The following is a 22811-nucleotide window of genomic DNA, read 5'->3' on the forward strand; positions in this document are numbered from 1 at the left end:
TAACTTATATAAATAATAATATAAATTATAATCTTATTACTCCTTAAGTAATAAAATTACTTAAATTATTATATATTAAGAAAAAATAACTTATATATATATTTAATATTATTATATCTTATATTAAGATAATAATTAATTATAAAACTAATTATCTTTTAATTATAATTACTAGTTATATTAAGATTATTAAGTTTAATATTATACTTTTTTTATAATTATAATATTTTACTTAAATATTTATAATTAAAATAAGATAATTTATTAATTAACTAAAAAATAAAATAAATACTTTAAAAAGAAAATATTATCTAGGAGTTATAATTAAGCTATAAAAAAAGTAAAAAAAGTAAAAATATATTTATAAACTTAAAAATAAAATCTTATATATAATAAAATTAAAAAAAATTAAAAAAAATAAAAAAAAAATAATACTTAAAAAAAAATTTAAATTTAATATAAAAAAATTACTAATATTATTATAATATAATTATAAAAAAGTTAAAGGAAAATAAATATATATTAATTAAGTTATTATATAAGTTAAAATAAAATTATAAACTTTAAATAAAATATTATTAAAAGTAAAAGAAAAAAAAAATAAAAAATTAAAAAATATTTTTTAAAAAGTACTTTAATAATATTAAAAAAAATATAAAAAACTATTTAATTTAATATTAAAAATAATATAATTATTTTATTTATAATAAAATTATTATATAAATCTTATAAATAAGAAAATAATAAAGTTTTTTTTAATTTATAATTTTAATAAAATAAAATTTAAAATACTTTAAAAATAGCTATAAAAATAATTAAAAAAAAATATATTAAATTATTTATTTTATAAGTTAAATATTTTATTATATTTATATTAAAAAAAAATAAGAAACTTAAATTAATTATTAATTATTAATAGCTAAATAAAATTATTATTAAAAATTAAATCTTATTATTATTAATTATAAAAATTTAAAATTACTTAACTAATATAAATTAATTTACTATTTTAAACTTTAAAAAAGTATATAATTTAATTTATATTTATAAAAAAAATAAATAAAAAATAATATTTAAAATATATTATAAATTATTTAAATACTTAATAATATTATTTAAATTAACTAATATACTTATAATATTTTAATAAATAATTAATTATATATTATAAGTATATATTAATAATTTTATAATTATATATTTTAATAATATTTTTATTTTTTTAAAAACCCTTAAAAAATATAAAAAATATATTTATAAAATATTATAAATATTATAAAATATTAATCTCTTAATAAAATTAGAAAAATATTATTTTTATATTTAAAAAGTTAAGTTCCTAGAATATTTAATTTTATTAAAATAAGTTTAAATAAACTTTAATAAGCTTAAAGTAATTTAAAACTAGAAATTTCTAAAAATAAGAAAAAAAATATAAAGTTTTTTAAGTTTAATAAATTATTATTAATAATTTATTAAAAATTATAGTAAAATTATTAAGCTATTTATTAATATTACTTAACTTAAAGAAAATAAAAAAAATAAAAAAAAATTAAAAAATAAAAAACTTATATATAAATTAAAAATAAAAATAATATTTAAATAACTTAAAAATATACTTCTTAATAAACTTATACTTATTATATATAATTCTAATAAATTATTAAAAATTAAAATTAACTTATTAAACTTTACTATTAAAGAAATATTAATATAAAAAAATAAAAATAAGAAAAATTATTTAATAATATTCTTTTTATAAAAATTATATAAATTAAAGCTAAAATATTTTATATATAATAAAGAATTTATAATAATTTTTAAAATATTTAAAAAATAAAAATATTATTATTTAAGAAATAAATATAAAATTAAAGTTTATATTAATTATTATAATATTATATATTTTATAAAAACTTAAAAACTTTTTATATAATAAATATAATACTTTAAAATACTCTTAAACTTTAACTATAAACTTATTTATTATAATAATACTATTAATAAAAAAAGTAAATACCTTAAGTAAAAAGAAAAAATACTTTAAAAAAATTTTAAAAATTTAAGCTTAAATTTTAAAAAAAGAATTATAAAAGAAATTATAAATAAATATAAATTAATACTTTATTTATTATAAAAGAATATAATTTTATTTTTAATAAAATAAGAGAATATATATTAAATATAAAATTAAATAAACTTTTAAAAAAAGTAATTATTAAAAAAAGCTTATTTAAATAAAAAGAAAAAATTTAAATATTACTTAAATTATAATTAAAAGTAATTTAAAACTTATATTATAATATAATTATAATAATATATTATAATATTAAAATAATATAAAATTATATAATATATTATTATAAATTTCTAAAAATAAAAAATAAAATCTTAAAAGTTATTAAAAAATATAATATATATAAGAAAATAAAAAATAAAAAATATTAGCTATATAAAATATTATAACTAATTTTAGTTTTAAAAAAGAAATTAGTATATTATTATATTTAATTATATTATTAACTTACTTAAATTAAAAAACTTATTAATTAAAAAATAATTTAATAATAATTTTATAATAGTAAATAAGCTTTTAAAGTAAATATATTTCTTATTATATAAGAAAATATATAATATAAAAAACTTAATATATTTTTATATAAAATATATATTTATTAAATATAAAATATTAAAAGAAATTATATTAAATAAGGAAAGTACTTTTATATTTAAATTTTAGTAAAAGTTAATAGCTAAACTTAAAACTTATTATAAGTTAAGTATTATATTTTATTTATAAATAAATAAATAAAATAAAATAAATAAATTAAATTATTAAAATATATTTATAATATTATATTAACTTTTAATAAAATAACTAGGTTAAAATATTATTAATTACTTAAATATAATATAATAGCTTTATAATAAAAACTATAAAAGTTATACTATTTTATATTAACTATAAGTTTATATTAAAAGCTTATAAACTATCTTATAATAATTTAAATATAAATAATATATATATATTTATAAAAAATATAATTTAATTATAAAAAGAACTTAAAGTTTAACTTAAATTCTTTAAGTAATATATAAAAGAATATATTAATTAAATAAAAATTAAAAAATTAACCCTTTAAAAAAAAATATAATTTACTTATTATAATATTTATATAATAAGAAATTATTAAATATTAAAATAAATAAGCTAAGTAATAAATTAAATTTTAAAAAACTTAAATTATTTAAAATTTTAAAAAAAATTAATAAAATTAATTATAAATTAAACTTATTTAATAATATATAACTTAAAATAATTATTTTTTATATATTATTATTTAAAAAAAGTATTAGTAAATAAAAAAATAAGTAAATTAATTATAAATAAAATTATTATTTAAAATATTAAAAAAAAATATAAAATTAAAAAATTAATTTATATATAAATAAATAAAATAATAAAAAAAAAAAGTATTTTATTAAATAAAAAGAATATAATAATAATAAAAACTCTTAGGTCTTAGAGTAAAAACTTAAAAGAAATACCTAAATAATTTTATAAGAATTTTATTAATTTTTAAAAGTAAAAATAATAATAAGTCTAGTTTAAACTTAAATTAATTAATAATATTAATAAACTAAAATAAGCTAGCCTTAAAATTAAGTATTAGTAAAGTAGCTTAATAAGTAACTTTTAACTTTTTTTACTTAATTTTATTTAATTTATTTAAATTATTAAAACCTTAACTAATAATATAAATTATTTTTTAATATTATAACTTCTTTTATTTATAAAAGTATTTAATTTTTTTACTAGTTTTTTAAAAATACTTTAACTTTAATTTATACTTTTCTTTTATAATTTTAATAGCTTTTTTTAAATAAATATATTAAAAAGTAACTTTTTAGAACTAAGTAGTAAATAATTACTTTATATTATAAAAAGACTTTTAACCTTTAATATAAGTAAAATAATAGGATAATTTACTTTTAGTAAAGAAATAATTAAATCTAAAAGATTTATAAGTAAAGTATTTATTTATTTTAACTAAATAAAATAAAACTAATAAAAATAAATTCTTATATATCTTTTACTTTTTAAATTTTAGCTTTAAATAAACTAATATAATAAAAATTAGTAAAAAAATAAGTATTTTATAAGAAAATAAAAAAAAGAACTTACTAGAAAAAAAGTAAATTACTTATACCTAAAATAATTAAGTCTTAAGAATAAGATTAATAAAAAAGGGATATTATATTATAACCTAACTCTTATAATTATAACTATAAGCTAATCTACTAAAATCCACTAGATTAACTAAGGACTAATTAATTAATTAAGTTTAACTTATTTAACTTAATAAATAAGCTTAATAAGTTATAACTTATATAACTTATTTTTAAATAAGCCTAAAACTAACTAAGTATATAAGTTTATTTTTTTATATTTATTTAAATAACTTAAATAGCTAATTATTAATATAAAATTAAGATTATAATATATTTTACACTTTTATTATTTAGTAATATTATTTACTATTACTTATATTACCTATTAGGTTTTTTAATTACTTTACTAATATAAATCTAGAATTATTTACTAGGTTTATCCCTTAGGAATTTACCCTATATTAACTATCTAGTGTATAATTTATTATAATTATCCTATTATTTTACCTATATTAAGGGTTAAAAGTCTTTTTATAATATAAAGTAATTATTTACTATTTAATTTTAAAAAGTTACTTTTTAATATATTTATTTAGAAAAAGCTATTAAAGTTATAAAAAAAAAGTATAAATTAAAGTTAAAGTATTTTTAAAAAACTAATAAAAAGATTAAATATTTTTATAAGTAAAAGAAGTTATAATATTAAAAAATAATTTATATTATTAGTTAAGGTTTTAATAATTTAAATAAGTTAAATAAAATTAAATAAAAGAAATTAAAAGCTACTTATTAAGCTATTTTACTAGTATTTAATTCTAAAGCTAGTTTATTTTAATTTATTAATATTATTAATTAATTTAAGTTTAAACTAGACCTATTATTATTTTTACCTTTAAAAACTAATAAAATTCTTATAAGATTATTTAAGTATTTCTTTTAAATTTTTACTTTAAGACTTAAAAGTTCTTATTATTATTATATTCTTTTTATTTAATAAAGTATTTTTTTTTTTATTATTTTATTTATTTATATATAAGTTAATTTTTTAATTTTATATTTTTTTTTAATATTTTAAATAATAATTTTATTTATAATTAATTTATTTATTTTTTTATTTACTAATACTTTTTTAAATAATAATATATAAAAAATAATTATTTTAAATTATATATTATTAAATAAGTTTAATTTATAATTAACTTTACTAATTTTCTTTAAGATTTTAAAAAATTTAAGTTTTTTAAAGTTTAATTTATTACTTAACTTATTTATTTTAATATTTAATAATTTTTTATTATATAAGTATTATAATAGGTAAATTATATTTTTCTTTTAAAAGGTTAATCCCTTAATTCTTATATAATTTATATATTTTTTTAAGTATTATTTAAAAAATTTAAGTTAAACTTTAAGTTTTTTTTATAATTAAATTATATCTTTTATAAAAATATATATATTATTTATATTTAATTTATTATAAGATAATTTATAAGCTTCTAGTATAAACTTATAATTAATATAAAATAATATAACTCTTATAGTTTTTATTATAAAGCTATTATATTATATTTATATAATTAATAGTATTTTAACCTAATTATTTTATTAAAAATTAATATAATATTATAAGTATACTTTAATAACTTAATTTATTTATTTTATTTATTTATTTATTTATAAGTAAAATATTATATTTAACTTATAATAAATTTTAAATTTAACTATTAGTTTTTACTAAAATTTAAATATAAAAGTGCTTTTTTTATTTAATATAATTTCTTTTAATATTTTATATTTAATAAATATATATTTTATATAAAAATATATTAAGTTTTTAATATTATATATTTTCTTATATAATAAGAAATATATTTATTTAAAAAGTTTATTTATAATAATAAAAATATTATTAAAATACTTTCTTATTAATAGATTTTTTAACTTAAGTAAGTTAATAATATAATTAAATATAATAATATATTAATTTTTTTTTAAAACTAGAATTAATTATAATATTTTATATAGCTAATACCTTTTATTTTTTATTTTCTTATATATATTATATTTTTTAATAACTTTTAAGATTTTATTTTTTATTTTTAGAAATTTATAATAATATATTATATAATTTTATATTATTTTAATATTATAATATACTATTATAATTATATTATAATATAAATCTTAGATTATTTTTAATTATAATTTTAATAATATTTAAATTTTCCTTTTTTATTTTAATAAGTTTTTTTTAATAATTACTTTTTTTAAAAGTTTATTTAATTTTATATTTAATATATATTCTCTTATTTTATTAAAAATAAAATTATATTCTTTTATAATAAATAAAATATTAATTTATATTTATTTATAATTATTATTATTATTTTTTTTTAATACTTAAGCTTTAATTTCTAGAATTTCTTTAAAATATTTTTTTTTTACTTAATATATTTACTTATTTATTAGTAATACTATTAATATAAGTAAGTTTATAATTAAAGTTTAAGAGTATTTTAAAATATTATATTTATTATATAAAAAGTTTTTATATTTAAGTAAAATATATAATATTATAATAATTTATATATACTTTAACTTTATATTTACTTTTTAAATAATAATATTTTTATTTTTTAAATACTTTAAGAATTATTATAAATTCTTTATTATAAATAAAATATTTTAATTTTAATTTATATAATTTTTAAGAAAAAAATATTATTTAATAATTTTTTTTATTTTTATTTTTTTTAAATTAATATTCCCTTAATAATAAAATTTAATAAGTTAATTTTAATTTTTAATAATTTATTAAAATTATATATAATAAGTATAAGTTTATTAAAAAGTATATTTTTAAGTTATTTAAATATTACTTTTATTTTTAATTTATATATAAGTTTTTTATTTTTTAATTTCTTTTTATTTTTTTTATTTTCTTTAAGTTAAGTAATATTAATAAGTAACTTAGTAATTTTATTATAATTTTTAATAAATTATTAATAATAATTTACTAAATTTAAAAAGCTTTATATTTTTTTTCTTATTTTTAAAAATTCCTAGTCTTAAATTACTTTAAGCTTATTAAGGTTTATTTAAATTTATTTTAATAAAATTAAATATCCTAAGAACTTAACTTTTTAAATATAAAAATAATATTTTTCTAATTTTATTAAAAGATTAATATCTTATAATATTTATAATATTTTATAAATATATTTTTTATATTTTTTAAAGGTTTTTAAAAAAATAAAAATATTATTAAAATATATAATTATAAAGTTATTAATATATACTTATAATATATAATTAATTATTTATTAAAATATTATAAGTATATTAATTAACTTAAATAATATTATTAAATATTTAAATAATTTATAATATATTTTAAATATTATTTTTTATTTATTTTTTTTATAAATATAAATTAAATTATATACTTTTTTTAAAATTTAAAATAATAAACTAATTTATATTAATTAAGTAATTTTAAATTTTTATAATTAATAATAATAAGATTTAATTTTTAATAATAATCTTATTTAATTATTAATAATTAATAATTAGTTTAAGTTTTTTATTTTTCTTTAATATAAATATAATAAAATATTTAACTTATAAAGTAAATAATTTAATATATTCTTTTTTTAGTTATTCTTATAGCTATTTTTAAAGTATTTTAAGTTTTACTTTATTAAAGTTATAAATTAAAAAAAACTTTATTATTTTCTTATTTATAAAATTTATATAATAATTTTATTATAAGTAAAATAATTATATTATTTTTAATATTAAATTAAATAATTTTTTATATTTTCTTTAATATTATTAAAGTATTTTTTAAAAAATATTTTTTAATTTTTTTTTTTTTCTTTTACTTTTAATAATATTTTATTTAAAGCTTATAATTTTATTTTAACTTATATAATAACTTAATTAATATATACTTATTTTTTTTTAACTTTTTTATAATTATATTATAATAATATTAATAATTTTTTTATATTAAATTTAATTTTTCTTTTAAGTTTTATTTTTTTTTTATTTTTTTTAACTTTTTTTAATTTTATTATATATAAGATTTTATTTTTAAGTTTATAAGTATATTTTTATTTTTTTTACTTTTTTTATAACTTAATTATAGCTTTTAAATAATATTTTCTTTTTAAAATATTTATTTTATTTTCTAGTTAATTAATAAATTATTTTATTTTAATTATAAGTATTTAAGTAAAATATTATAATTATAAAAAAATATAATATTAAATTTAATAATCTTAATATAATTAATAATTATAATTAAAAAATAATTAATTTTATAATTAATTATTATTTTAATATAAAATATAATAATATTAAATATATATATAAGTTATTTTTTCTTAATATATAATAATTTAAGTAATTTTACTATTTAAAAAGTAATAAAATTATAATTTATATTATTATTTATATAAGTTATTACTAAATATTAGTTAATATACCCTTTAATTAATAATTTCTTATTATTATATTTAATTAAATTAATTTAAATATTATTTAAATAAGTTTAATCTTAAGTAATAATTTAATATTTTATATATTATTAATATTTTAACTTTTAGTTTTATTTTTAAATTATATAATAGTATTTTTTAATAAGTTTTTTATATTTTTCTTAGGTTTTATAATAACTTTTTAAGTTATAATCTTTTAATTTTAGCTTTCTTATTACTTAATAATATTATTATTATTTTATTATATATTTTTTATAATATTATTTCTTATAATTTAAAAAGTAAATTTTTTAATATTTAATAAATTAATAATATATTTATAAGTTATTATATTATTTATTAATTTTATTATATATATATAATTTATAATATAACTTATTATAATATTTATAATTCTTTTTTTTATATTTTTTATTAAATTTATATTTTTTTATAAGTTTAATTTTTAATAAAATATAAAATTATAATAAAATAATATAATTATATATATTAAAAATATTAATTTTAATAAATATTAAAAGATTTATTTATATTAAAAAGTATTCTTTTAAATACTAGTATTATTTTTTTTATTATTTATATTCCTTAACTAATATATTAAAGATTTTATTATAATTATAATTTAAATTTTATAAGTTATAAGTTAAATATTTCTTATAATTATAATTATAATTTATAATATTATAAAGCTTATATTTATAAATATAAGAATTTATAATATATTTTCTTTTTTAATAAGGTTTATAGTTTTTATATTTTAAATTATAAAAAAATATATTTCTTTTATAATTAAAGCTTATTAAATTATATAAATAATATAAAAGTTTATTTTTAAAGTTTTTATATATATATTTTTAATATTTTAGAGTATATTATTAAGCTATAATATTATATTAATTATATTTTTTATTTAAGTTTAATTTATTATTTTTATTTTTTTTATAGTTTTTATATATATAATTAATATTTTATAAATTATAAGATATATATTTATAAAATATATAAGTAAAATAAGATTTTATTAAGCTATAGTTTTTATATTTTAGTTTTTTATAAAAGTTAAAAGTATTAATTATTATAATCTTATAAGTTTTTCTAGCTTATAGCTTTTTTAAGTAATATTTAAATCTTTTTTTATTATTTTTATATATAAAATATAAATTATTATAATAAGCTATTTAATTAAGGTAATTATAAAATATTTTTATAATAATATTTACTTAAATTTTATTTTTAATAATCTTAGGTTTTTTTTTATTTTTCTTAATATAATAATAACTTTTATTATAGCTTTTTTTATTATAAAATATATAAGTTATTTTAAATTAATAATTTACTTTTTTATAGCTTTTTTTATTATAAATATTATAAATTTTATTAAACTTCTTATAATTTAAAATATTAATATTTTTTTTTTTAATTAAGTTTTATTATTTTTAATAATATAATTTTTTTATTTTTTCCCTTAATTAATTTATAATTAATATTTAATAATTTAGCTATTTTTTTTATTTTTTTATTTTTACTTTTATTTTTATTATTAATTATTAATTATAATAATTTCTTAAGTAAATATAATAAATATAATTTTTTATTAATTAATTTTATAAATTTTATTTTTAATTTTTAATTTTAAATTATAATAATATATTTTCTTTTTTAATTTCTTAATTTAATTAACTTTATTAAGTAATTAAATAAAAGTTAAAATATATTTATAATATAATTTTTTTTATTTAAGGTTTTAAAGTTTTTTTTTACTTTTTTAAGCTTTATTAATAATTTTAAAGGATTTTTTTAATTATTTTTTAAGATTTTTATAACCTTTAAAAACTTTTTTTATAAATTTATTTTATTAAATTAAATTATTTTTCTTATTTTTAAAAAATATTTTAAATTAATTAGCTATTATATTTTTAATATATATTTTTATATATTAAATTTTTTTTTTTAAATTATCTTTTAGGAATATCTTTAAATAATAATACTTAAAGTAAATTTATAATTTATTAAAAAACTAATAAAGTTTAATAATATTTTTATTAAATTTTTTTAATTATTTAATTTTTAAAACTTTTTTTAATTTTAATTTATTATTTATAAAAATAACTAATATTATTATAAGTATTATAATAAGTATTATTTAAAAAGCTACTTTTAGTAAGTTATTAAGTTATTATTATAAGTTATTAATAATTTATTAATTTACTTATTATTATATATATAAGTCTTAGATTATATATTTTATATTTTTTATATAAGTTTTAATATTTTATTTTTATTACTTATATTATTTATATTTTTATTTAAAAGCTTTTATTAAAATATTTTATTAATTATAAGTTATTTTTATTAATATATTTTTAAATTTAATAATATTATTTAATTAGTAATTACTTAAAACTTAGCTTTTATAATTAATATTATATTTAAAAATATTAAAAATTAATATTTATATTCTTTTTTTTATATTACTTATAAGATTTAATAATTATTTAAATAAGAGTTATTAATATATAATAAATTATATACTAGATAATTAATATAAGGTAAATTCCTAAGGGATAAACCTAGTAAATAATTCTAGGTTTATATTAATAAAGTAGTTAAGAAATTTAATAAGTAATATAAGTAATATTAGTTATACTGCTACTACTTCCAGAAACTACAGCTTTCCAAATTAAGTCTTGGACTCTTGCTGCTTTAGCTCTAACCCCGCTTCTAGTACATTTATAGTAAGTTACAATTGCCAAAAAATATAAATACCTAAGCTTACTTTTATTTCTTTACAAGTACTTTTAACTTCCTTCTTTATTTTACTCTCTGACTACTACTAAATCCTTCCCCTATTTTATCTTTATTACCAAGTAATCTTCTTCTCTTACTTCCCTTTCCCTTTCCACCTTGCTTGTATTAACCCTACATGTCTTCTTCTAGATCATTCATCTTGGCTCTATAATTGCCATTTCTTATATCCATTCGGCAATAGCTTGTGGTAAGCCTAGGGCAAAAACTCTCTTTCTCAACTTGCATATTGTGTGCGGGTTTCAATTATCCTTTACCATCTCTACCAGTCCCAATAATACCTTAATTAGTAAAGCTCTCAATCCCCCCCCAAGGCAGACTTACCTCTAACCAATATAATCTCAGCTACATAGGCATATTCTCGGAGAAGCATGACTCACCCCTTGATAACACGGAATGATATTATACGGCAATATCATCGCGTGATACATGGCCGGGTCGAGGCCTGCCTTTCTTTTAGAGCAACCCTGTCCAATCGTGCGGTTTCTTCAGAGTAGGACCGGGTTCTCTTCCTGATATTCGTTGGTGATGGAGGGTCGCGTGGATGCAAGACCAGCGCATACTCCTGCCGTTGTATCCGAAGCTGAGACGCCATGAGCATCAGTGAGTCCACTTGAAAAGAAATGGCTCATGAGCTGAGACACCATGAGCACTAGTGAGTCCACTTGGAAAGAAATCGCTCATGAGCTGAGGCACCATGAGCGGTAGTAAGTCCACTTGGAAAAAAATAGCTCATGAGCTGATACTTGTCTTGGCCCATTTTGTCGGTGGGATTCACTTTTTAGGATGGACCTCCGAGCATAATGACACATCTAAGGGGGGCTGTACGCCACCGCTATGGTCTCATTCAAGCGTTTCGGCAAATATGTGATTGGCAGAGAAAGAACAACATGACGTGTTCACTGGAAAGCTCGAGTCTGTTGCCTGTTGTTCCAAACGGAAAGGAGGTCGCGGAGTCGAAAAAGCAACAGCACGCGGAGGAGCGTTGGCTTGTATTGGAGGAGAACGAGCTCCCGTGAATAGTGCCAAGAGTAGCTGGTGTGCATATTTAAACTATCCATTCCCCCCTCTTGAAATTCACGAAACCCTCAACAAATCACTGATCATTCTTACGATACACTCACTTTGGGATATACCGAGATCCATTATGCCAGACTTTTTGTTCCGGTGGCAGGATGTGTATACGCCTGCACGCTATAGCGATGCTAAGCCATCAAAGCAATATTTCGCTCCATCCGAGCCCCAGGAGACTTCCATTCCAAATTCGGGCAGCCGCTTAAATCATTCACCTGGCATGTTCGACATGTCATTCAATGAGATAATCACAATCTCATCTGATTCTGAATCCGAAATAGACGCTGATGCTGTTGAAAACGGAGAAGGCAGCTTGCAGTGCAACGAAGTATGGCCGTTAATTGACAATGCTTCTTTGTACACAGCTGCAACGCAGACGGATAAGAATAATGAATCTCGTGAGTATTTGAGTCTTTCTTGTTCTATTAGGAATCTGGTAGTAATGAATGTACTCAGAGAAACACGACTCAGCATCTCATGGCGCCAATGAGGCCAATGGATTGTACCAGCTGGATTTGTCAACAATTGGTCAATCTAGCGAAGCGTCTACAATAAACACTGAATTCTCAGCTTCATGTCCGGACAGTTCTATTCAGACTCCGGAGCTGTCTTTCACATCACCAGCATTTACCTTGCCTCAAACAGACGAAACAGGCGAGGGATCACAAAATCCTGTCAACAGCGTCCAGGGATGTGTCGACCATACCCCAGCAAGCAGCACTTCTACGCCGCCAGACATCGTTCCCTACACGCCTGAAACTTGCTCTTTAACTCAGCTATGTCCAGATATTATAAATATATTTGATGCTGAGGCAAACAGCAATGAAATTTCTTTCATGGAACCCAAATGGCCCACATTTCGCCGTACACGGAGAGCCGAAGTCTTACATGCGGCCTCGACTCTGGAGCAGGATGGCCTGGATGGCAATTATAGCAGCGCTAGCAACAAAACCGGCCGTTATTATGACTACAGCAACAAGAGCGAGAACAGCGATAGTGACGATGAAGATGGCGACGACGACGAGGCTGTATCGGAGTATTGCCCTTCCGAGATAAACAGTGGCAGACAGGGAAAGCATCATCTGGACAATAATACAGATGACGAAAATAAACAGCCACGACGCAAGCGCTGCAAACATGAACAATCTCTGGCTAAGAGTGGACCGTCTCGCTACATGCATGATGGAAGATCTCACTCGCCTGCCAGTACTAGACCGTCAACCCCCAGGAGGAAAATCACGCCGAAAAGAAACCAACCGAGTCCTGCAATGGGTGCAGTATACGAGGAGCGTACCTTTTCAGACGGTACGACTGTAAAGCGCGCTATCATTGATGGGAAAGAGATCTTGCAGATTGACCAGCCGGGCGCTAAAGACGGCTTGCGGCTTGAACGGCCTTACACAATTCACACCCAAAGAAACATCACAGCATGTGATAAACGTGGTACAACAGTTGCTGAAATCGCTGGCAATCGGGCGAAACGAACTCCAAGACTCACCTTTACTCCCAAAGAAGACAGGCTTCTGAAAAGATTGAGGGTGAAAGAGCAGCTTCCATGGGATGCTGTCTATAGAGAGTTCAATAACGAATTTCCAGATCGGCGGTCTTGTGCAAGCTTAAAACATTTTGTGACAAGATTTAAAGCCTGTTTTCCGCTCATTAAAAAAGCATGGGGGGGGATATGTTATGAGCACACCAAGTATCGACAATTCCTAGAACACCCTTTTCTAGACTTTTGCCATATTGACTGGCAACTTGGAGCCGCAAACAAGTGTCTGTTCGCAATGCTATATTCCGTCTCAATTTCTTGACTGCGACTGGATCTCCGGTATAAATATCAACGCCTGATATGACCGATGTTTCTGGTATACAGCCTTGGGGCCAGACGTTCCAGGATGCCACGGAACACGAGGCGGGGTAGGCTGATGGTGACGGATAAAGGCCACGGTAGCCATGAGCTTCTATCTTGGCCTCTTTCTCTTGACCCTGGGCGATAAATTCGAGAATGAAGCGATATTGACCGATCCATAAGACGTTCCGCCTGTGCCTCATGACGCAACTCCTCCTCCCTAGCAAACATAGCTTCAAATCTTTATTGCCCATATCTCCTTCTTCGTATATGATAGGTCGCATGGAGTAAGACGTGAGCGTCAATACGTTCGATTCTGCATGGAAGTCGAACGCAGCATGTAAATCGTCAATGCTTTGGCGTGTTATGTTGGCGCTGCGAGATTCGCCAGGTGGACAAAGCAGGATATCTGGTTTTCTATGGTGTGAAATTTTGTCAGGTGTCGCTTGAGACGGACCGGCGCCAATCAGCCAGAAATCCTTGAAGCTGGAGTCATGAGACGATGACATAGTTGATAGCTGAAAACCGATTGTCTCTTTATTACTTATGAGAGCTGGGGGTGAAGTTTCGACCTTGACAAGGTCCAAGAGGTGAATGGCAGCTTCATTGTCTGCAGAAAAGAAAGCGAAATCCACGGGGGTTTTGGGAGGCGCTAGTTGCACCCGCAGTGTTTCGTCCGACATCAAAGTTTCGCTGGCTAATCAATGGAATTGAACTGGCGAATAAATGGAATTGAAACCGGGCGGAGAGGGCGGAAAATGAGCGGCCATAGCGAACTCGCAAGCCCATATATACGAGAGAAAAATTGGAGCGCTGTGTGCTCCATACTATTAAATGCAAGGGTGATACCAATGCAATGTGCCACTATTGATACGACTCTAAAATGCTGATGTTCGGTGTTATTAGTACTCCGCTCGAGAGCTCACGTGATATGAATACACCGCTCTTAGATGAAAATTGCTCCCTGTCGCAAACTTCACGTCGCGCAATATTATCAAATCACGATAGCATTTCCTGCGCATTTCTTAACAGCATAAGCTAAAACCAATATGGTAAAACGAAAATCCAATGACAGCGAGCCTATCCCGAACAAAAGGGCCAAGCTCAATCACCCAACTGCAGCTGCTCTAGATTGCCAGACTCTCGATCTCAATACCTCACATAGCACTCTCTTGTCGCCTGCGCGGCTCCAGAAGCGCAAGAGGACGACGCATCTTCCGGATGAATCGTCCACTGCTAAACGAGCTAAACGATGCTCATCTGATCCAGACCCTCTCATGCTGTGGCCAGGCCTAGAGGAGCAGCCACGTTCAGAAGGAGAGGTACCGCACTACGACTTGACTCAGACGTATTTCCAACAATCAAAAATAAGTACTATGCGATTCTTAGACGAATACAGGCGATACGATAGAGATTCCGACCATCGAAACCCCCTACCAAGTCCAGATCTTTCTGATGACGAAGTAGCGCAATATGCCACCATCGAGTCCTTTTCGGTACGGGATGCCACGCCGCCAGCATCAGCTGTGCTTCGAAGCCTCAGAGAAGCGACGCCACCTCGGAAAAAGGAGCGGGCACCTCGCAGGCGGAGTAACAATAGGGCCGAGAATGCTCTGCTGGAAAAAGAGCAGATTTTTTTACGCTCTAAGCGATCTTCTAGACGAGACCAAGGGTGCAGCCTGTGGCATCTAGCCGATGACGGAAAAGCATGCCCTGTGGTTTATACGTGAATTGGCGGAGGGGGGATTGGACTTGAGTCCGAGTCAGCTTGAGGGCATACCTGTTAACCCGGCAGGGCTGGGGGCAGCAGGCAGCCCTTGAGAATAACTGACTCCGAGCTTATCTGAGACGTTGGAGTATACATTTATCTTCCTGCAACATGGTCGTCAATCTGACAGGGTCGGAGGCAGCGACGCAGCTGAAGAAGAAGATGGAACTCTAGTCAGTCACAGTGTAGCTCGTTCATTGGACATGGTCGTTATCCTAGCAGGGCTGGGTGCAGCGGCGGAGTCTTTTGGATGGCTCTTGGACAAGTTCCCCGGATGTTGATGTCGAATTCTTTCTTTTTAATTTTTTTATCTCCTACAGCGACGAGATACTGGTTTCCATCTAACTAGAGGTACCCCTCTGCAGGCGGATAACAACTTAGATAGCACAGTTTGAGAAAAGCCATTCATGGGAAGATATTAGCGGCTGGATTACTTGCTAATTGAAGACTACTCAGATTCTGACTCCAATGATGCCTCCAGCTTAGCACTGTGTCCCCTCTTCGTATATCTACTTTTGTTTCCACCACTTGTAGCAGTACGCTTCTTCTTCCATTTTTTCAGCGCCCCGTTCGTCAGTCTTCCTTGGCTGTCTTCATCTTCATCCCCGTGTCCTAGTGCAAGAAATGCCCTATTAATGTTCTCATCCGCCTGAGCCGAACCATATGCCGCCTTCATATCCGTTCGAGTCCACACACCTAGGTGTTCCTGGTCCTTTGGAATTCCGAAGATAAGACAAACTCTGCCATTATATGCAACTTGCCAAAGTTGGAATTCGTCCCATGTGCCGCTAAGAAGTGCAGAAGGTGGTCGTTTGACCATTACATGACGTCCTTGCGCATTATTATACTCGTCTTTAATAGCTGGATAATCTTTCATAGGGATTAGATATGCATCTCTCAACTGCGGAAGTTCCACAAAGATTGCCGTTTGAGGATCAGTGACCACAAAATAATAAGAGTATATGCACTCAATCCACATAACGTAGTTGCGTCTCTTGTCAGGTTCATTGTTTAATACGTCTGCAGGATGCACAGCAAGGGTAATTGTGTATGGACCATCTTCTACTGCATCATACCACCCTCTTCTCACTGGATCTCTCTCCGCCTTGTTCGGCCCTTCTGCGAATAACGGCTCATCGACGGGTTCTTGTTTCAAGCTCGATTCTTCTGTGCCCTGGCTTGTGTCTTGATTTGTGCCTTGATTTGTGCCTTGATTTGTGCCTTGATTCGTGTTTTGGCTTGTGCCTTGATTCGTGCCTTGATTCGTGTTTTGGCTTGTGCCTTGATTCGTGCCTTGATTCGTGTTTTGGCTTGTGCCTTGATTTGTGCCTTGATTCGTGCCTTGATTCGTGTTTTGGCTTGTGTCTTGATTTGTGCCTTGATTCGTGCCTTGATTCGTGTTTTGGCTTGTGCCTTGATTTGTGCCTTGATTCGTGCCTTGATTCGTGTTTTGGCTTGTGCCTTGATCTGTGCCTTGATCTGTGCCTTGATCTGTGCCTTGATTCGTGCCTTTATATTTATATCCTTCATTTATGTCCACAGGCTTTTTAGCAGCTAAAGTAGCATTAAGCCATTGTTTGTTCAAAATGGGAGCATTTTTAGCCTCTGCATCACGGACTATTTGAGCGACCTTCGCAGTTTCATCTCCAACTACTAAAACGTCCCATTTGTACTTTTTGGTGGTTATATCCGAATTGGTATAGGCAGTGAGACCGATTGCCTTCAGCCTGCCTACAACAGTGGGCTGTTTATCATCGAAATTTCCGCTAAGAGCAATAACACCAAATTTGGGGGCCATAATGGAAAGAATAACCGGTTCTGATGTAATGTGTGTACTTAATAGGTAGGTGATAATTGTTTTCTGTTTACCTGTATCCTGAGCAATAGGGCATATATATATATTTAAGTTAGCATTGTCAAGTATACTATAACTTAAAATAAGAATATACTGTATGATCTTTAGTTAAGACTTTATATTAGGTTTTAATGGATTAAATTTAGCCCCTTGCTTAAGACCTTAAATTAGACATTAAGAGATTAAATTTAGCCATGTTTAATTAACACCAAGACCTTAAATAAGACATTTAACTATGCTGTAATAATTTACTTAATTTACAACCTGGAAATATTTTAGAAAGCAATAAAAATAAAATAACTGTGGTAGTTTAATAATATAAAGGTTATAAATTGGAACAGATAAGCAAATTATAATATGCATAGTAGACAAATATCCTCATAACAAGGTTAGATAATGTATTAAATTACTATACTGGAATGGTCTGCAGATCTTGATCTTCCTTTTCCACCTCGGATTTCCAAAGAAGTGAAGCATCATCCTTGCTCATTATATCCCTTGTTGTTCTCGTGCGTATTAGAGTTCCAGCCTTTGATTCTTTCAATTTGAAACAAACTGGTTGGAATTCTGTCTCTTTAAACTCAATGTTCTTATTGTCTATGCTTTCAATGACACCAGTCCGAACCTTGGCCATAAAAGGAACATCTCCACAGGCTATTGCTATTAGTATTTCGAAAGATGCTAGAGAACCCTTCTTACCTATAACTGCAAGACTTCCTGACAAGCGTTGGCGTTCCTCTTTAATCTTATGCACTAACAGCTTCTCAAAAGTTTGAGATGGTACTGAATAGATACATTTCCAATGAGATTGGCCTTTCGTAAATGGCGAATAGCCGCTTTCAGGCTTTGGAAATCCACACCAAGCTATAAACAGTTTCTAGAAAAAGTCAGGAGGCAGGAAAAAAGGTGATGTGTTAGAATACGTACATGGTCTGGATCGAGTTTTTGGAGAGCCTGGAGTTCTTTTTGTGCCCAAGACATTTGAGAGTTTTCTTCAAGAGACCAATATAAATCCACTTTCTTAATCGCATCACGATGTAACCTCTTTCTCTCTAGCTTTTCCTTTTCTTCGATTAAAAGTTTCTCTTCTCGGAGAATATGAGCAAGTTCGTTAGCTGGCGCTTTACCCTTCTGTTCTATTACCTCCCGTAGCTTGTAGCCAATCTTCTGTAGCTTAGCTCGAACGATGTCATCGTGGCGGCGTCGAGCACCTATGTCCAGTGCTAAAGGTAGGATTGCGGCTATACCAATCCCTTTTGCAGCAAGTACTACGTTTTGGTGCTTATGTAGCTGCAAGTCTTGCCCATATGGCCCATCCAGTAATATGGAATGACCTTCTCGTAAGACTGTAACGATGGCTGTGTTGTAGCTGGCGCGAGAGAGCAAAAATGTAACTTCTCTCACAGCCCCTGGGCCATCTTCAGGCGGATACCAGTACACCATGGCCGTGACGCTGTGTAGAAAATTATACTTCGCCCATCGTGAGGGAAGGTATAAATAAAAGTAAGACCCAGGGCGGACTTCAATCGACTTTTTAAGTCTGACGGTGACTGTTACAGCATCCATATCTCCGGAATAGCTTAAAATTTCTCCTCTGTGGCCCGAGAAGACCATGCGAACAATTCGAATCAAAGTTGTGGAAACCCAAAACGCGCAAGAAGATATAACCAGTAATCGTGCAGTGGTCGAGGATGTCTGGTTTATGTGCCAGAGAGTTACGCCAACTGCTCCCATCGCGATCATTCTATGAGCCCACAGAAACCACCGACCAAACAGTTTCTTGGCGAATGAGATACACATGAGTGCTGATCCAAGAAGCAAGCCGATGGCCTAATCATTTGTCAGTTGACAAAAGTCATCCATTGGTATCAGCTACTTACAATCCATCCAGACGTCAAGATATTGCCGTGATGTGAATCTGAATGCAGAGAAATGATAATGGATGAATGGGCTATAGCTTCTAGTGCCACAATAATCCCAATCCATAAATGAGCTATTTGATATAGATGCCGGGAGACATTTAGCGCATCGACAAGATGAGCACGTCCACCAATGCAAAGAGGTGTGATATTGACAAGGCTCGCCAATGCAGCACGCTTTTGCACCAACTGCCACCCTGGAAGTGGAAACAGTGGCACAAGAATGATTAACACATTAGCAAGTAGAAATGTGACGCAAATAGCGGCCGTCATTGGCGCTATTCTGATCTCGCCGCCATGATAGAGTAAGGGTAGCTTGATGTGCTTGGAATAAAAGGTTTGAGGATTGGGCACGAGTCTTTTGATTAGCCAGACAAGAAGTGCGAGGGCAACAAACCCGAAAAAAAAAAACAAGGTACCACAGATTTCTGTCGAGCCCCATGGTTACCTATTTCATAATTGCGGGTAGATGCAGAGGGAGAATTATACAGATCACAGATGGGACATTGAGCGGTTTTGTATTCCTCTCTGATGACTCTGATCTTAATTTAGCAACTGGGGTCGATTCATTGTACCTGCATGCAGTAGACAAGCGCCAGCAATGCGTCCGCTGGCTGTCAGGCTATCCCATAGGTGATAAAGCGGAGTCGGCGCCTGAGCTGTAAGCGCCAGATTTTAGGGCGTGTGTATGCCTAAAATTAACCCTCCGTAGAAATTAAATACAAGAGTACTCTGATTGGATTTGGGCTTTGCAAGAGCCGGGCTTGCTCGGCGGCTGCGGAGCTGCATTTATGGGGCTATCGGCGGCTGGGGCGTCGATCTGGGAACGACTTGGTGGGGACGCTTTCCGTGCGTGCGATGCCACCGGCGGCAACTGTCAGGTCTTAAAAGCTGGCTTATTCTCCTTCACAAGAGAAAAAAACAATAGCAAGCACACATAACTGTCATATTCAACTTACTAGACTACTTTCTCACTATTTCATTATGAACCCACGGCGCCGTCGCTCTCGCCTCAACAGAAACCCGGCTAGGGGCATGAAAAACAGGCAAATCGGCTTGGGCAAAAAGGCACACGAGTATAGTGTCGCCTATGGCTCAGACGTGGTCATTATTATTCAAGGGCAAAATGGCCATTACTCTGGCTATCAGTCACAGCCTGGTCTTCTACGAAGGTTGCGATCTGCCTCTGTTTCAGATGATCAACTTCTCGGACCAGATTATTTCAGCAAAGAAACACATCGAAAAGCATCCTGGTCAGCAGGCTCTACAAAATCATCAACTTTATCACGGCTTGACTCGTCTTCAAGTTCAAAACTGAGCACAGTCTCTGAGACAATGGACGTTGCTAGTGAATGGGGAGAATCTCCTTCAGATGACATGCTCTCTACGTGTTCTCCTTTAGGCGATACACTATTTCAAGACATTGACTTCATGGTATGCAACGAAGATGTTAAAAGCAATATGGCGTCTCCAAAATTTGAGACGATATCCACATCTACCAATTCGAAGAAGAAGGAAGGGCAAACACCAAACTTCCATCTTGCTCAGCCCAACCCCATTTCACTAAACACAAGAAATACCATTCTATCTCTCATAGATAGCTTTTTCGATTGAAAGGAGAATAGTCACTATTTGACAGAGAAGATTTCTTTCTGCATCCTGGTTCAGGGCTCATGTGGTTTTATATTGCAACTATACCAACTCTTCAGATTCATTTTATTTCAACCCAAGCGCAACGCCTGTTAAAAACACTGGTTCTGTGGAGGCGTTTTACTCTATTTCATACTTGCGTCTGTTTTGTATTTAAACTTTTCTTTTCGCATTCATAACTCCTAATGAAAAGCACTATCATTTAGACTAGCAAACCTAATGTATCTATGGCCTTAGCTACTTCTAGCTCTAAGATGGCTTTACTTTGCACTGAATTTATATTTTTTTCAATTGGATGAACCGTCCTTCTGTAGAAATTGCTCAAGCCTTGATCTTTTATAAGATGTTCAAGACGATACGGACAATTGCTGATGTTATACTTCTCGCCGTCTATTCCGTCCATGTCAATGGATATTTCTGTCGTGGGGGACAGTACCTTTATCTTGAGTTCCCTCTCGAAGGATTGCATTGCTCGGCATCTTTTAATAACGTCCTCAGTGCAAACCAAGGCCTTCATTGGTGTAATCTCATCGCATTGATAATAGAAACAAATATTTAGGCGACGAATTCTGAAGAGTAAATCGAGGAGAGCATGACCGGGATTTAGGCGGCAGCGAACAACGACGGTTATAACCTCTGGGGAATAATAAAACATTGGCATGGTTCTAAGCTCTATATAGAATAAATGACATAGCAGTTGGCTTGAAAATGCTTGTAGTAGTACTGGAGTATGTGTATTGTTATATTGTATTATTAGATCTCCTGGTCGGCAAATTTTGGGTCTGTTTTAAACTCTGTAAGTATCAAATGCGTGTACACAGCGAGGGTAAGCATAAAGTCTAACTCTTTTTGTTTACTGTCTACTTCTTTGTTGTTTGCTGCAAGTAGAATCTTTGGATTATTAAAGTTAAGGATTGTATTCAGGTCGAGAAGAAAGACATTGTTCAGGTAAACTCTAGTTTTCTTTATTTTGAATCCTTTGAGATCTTTTATATGCGTTCTACACTCTTCAAAGGTCCATTTTTTGACAAAGAGTGTTGCGGCAAAATAAAGTCCTATCCATTCAGCTTTTATTAAGAGCTTCTCAAGTGGCATTCACTTACCGAGTTCAGTACAGTGCAAAAGGTCAAAGTGTTCGCAGAAAGGCATTCCATTTAGTCTTGTCATTGTCTGTAGTTCCTTTAAGAAGCTCAAAACTCTTTCGGGAACAGTACCA

The 22811-nt window shown here is 26.0% G+C and overlaps 5 protein-coding genes across 5 annotated transcripts; 3 read left to right on the top strand and 2 right to left on the bottom strand.

The window, feature by feature from the left end:
* Nucleotides 1-12627: 12627 nt before the first annotated feature.
* Nucleotides 12628-14365, top strand: TrAtP1_002925 (uncharacterized protein; the record flags this gene model as incomplete). The annotated part of the gene is made up of 2 exons (XM_066111663.1): nucleotides 12628-12952; nucleotides 13011-14365. 2 exons carry the CDS (start codon nucleotides 12628-12630, stop codon nucleotides 14363-14365), a joined length of 1680 nt encoding a protein of 559 aa, XP_065967741.1.
* Nucleotides 14366-15452: 1087 nt separating this feature from the next.
* Nucleotides 15453-16133, top strand: TrAtP1_002926 (uncharacterized protein; the record flags this gene model as incomplete). Its single annotated transcript, XM_066111664.1, has 1 exon — nucleotides 15453-16133. One exon carries the CDS (start codon nucleotides 15453-15455, stop codon nucleotides 16131-16133), a length of 681 nt encoding a protein of 226 aa, XP_065967742.1.
* A 508-nt stretch (nucleotides 16134-16641) lies between these two features.
* Nucleotides 16642-18050, bottom strand: TrAtP1_002927 (uncharacterized protein). The gene is made up of 2 exons (XM_066111665.1): nucleotides 17417-18050; nucleotides 16642-17380 (listed from the first exon to the last, which is right to left on the bottom strand). Exons 1-2 carry the CDS (start codon nucleotides 17699-17701, stop codon nucleotides 17324-17326), a joined length of 342 nt encoding a protein of 113 aa, XP_065967743.1. The 5' UTR covers nucleotides 17702-18050; the 3' UTR covers nucleotides 16642-17323.
* Nucleotides 18051-18414: 364 nt separating this feature from the next.
* TrAtP1_002928 (uncharacterized protein) lies at nucleotides 18415-20517 on the bottom strand. Its single transcript, XM_066111666.1, has 3 exons — nucleotides 19907-20517; nucleotides 18954-19856; nucleotides 18415-18903 (listed from the first exon to the last, which is right to left on the bottom strand). The coding sequence occupies exons 1-3, from the start codon at nucleotides 20216-20218 to the stop codon at nucleotides 18436-18438; spliced, it is 1683 nt and encodes a 560-aa protein (XP_065967744.1). The 5' UTR covers nucleotides 20219-20517; the 3' UTR covers nucleotides 18415-18435.
* A 304-nt stretch (nucleotides 20518-20821) lies between these two features.
* Nucleotides 20822-21889, top strand: TrAtP1_002929 (uncharacterized protein). Its single transcript, XM_066111667.1, has one exon. The coding sequence runs from the start codon at nucleotides 20930-20932 to the stop codon at nucleotides 21557-21559; it is 630 nt and encodes a 209-aa protein (XP_065967745.1). The 5' UTR covers nucleotides 20822-20929; the 3' UTR covers nucleotides 21560-21889.
* The last annotated feature ends 922 nt before the right edge of the window (nucleotides 21890-22811 follow it).

This window comes from Trichoderma atroviride, chromosome 2, assembly GCF_020647795.1.
Source record: "Trichoderma atroviride chromosome 2, complete sequence".
In the NCBI taxonomy this organism is placed as follows: domain Eukaryota; kingdom Fungi; phylum Ascomycota; class Sordariomycetes; order Hypocreales; family Hypocreaceae; genus Trichoderma; species Trichoderma atroviride.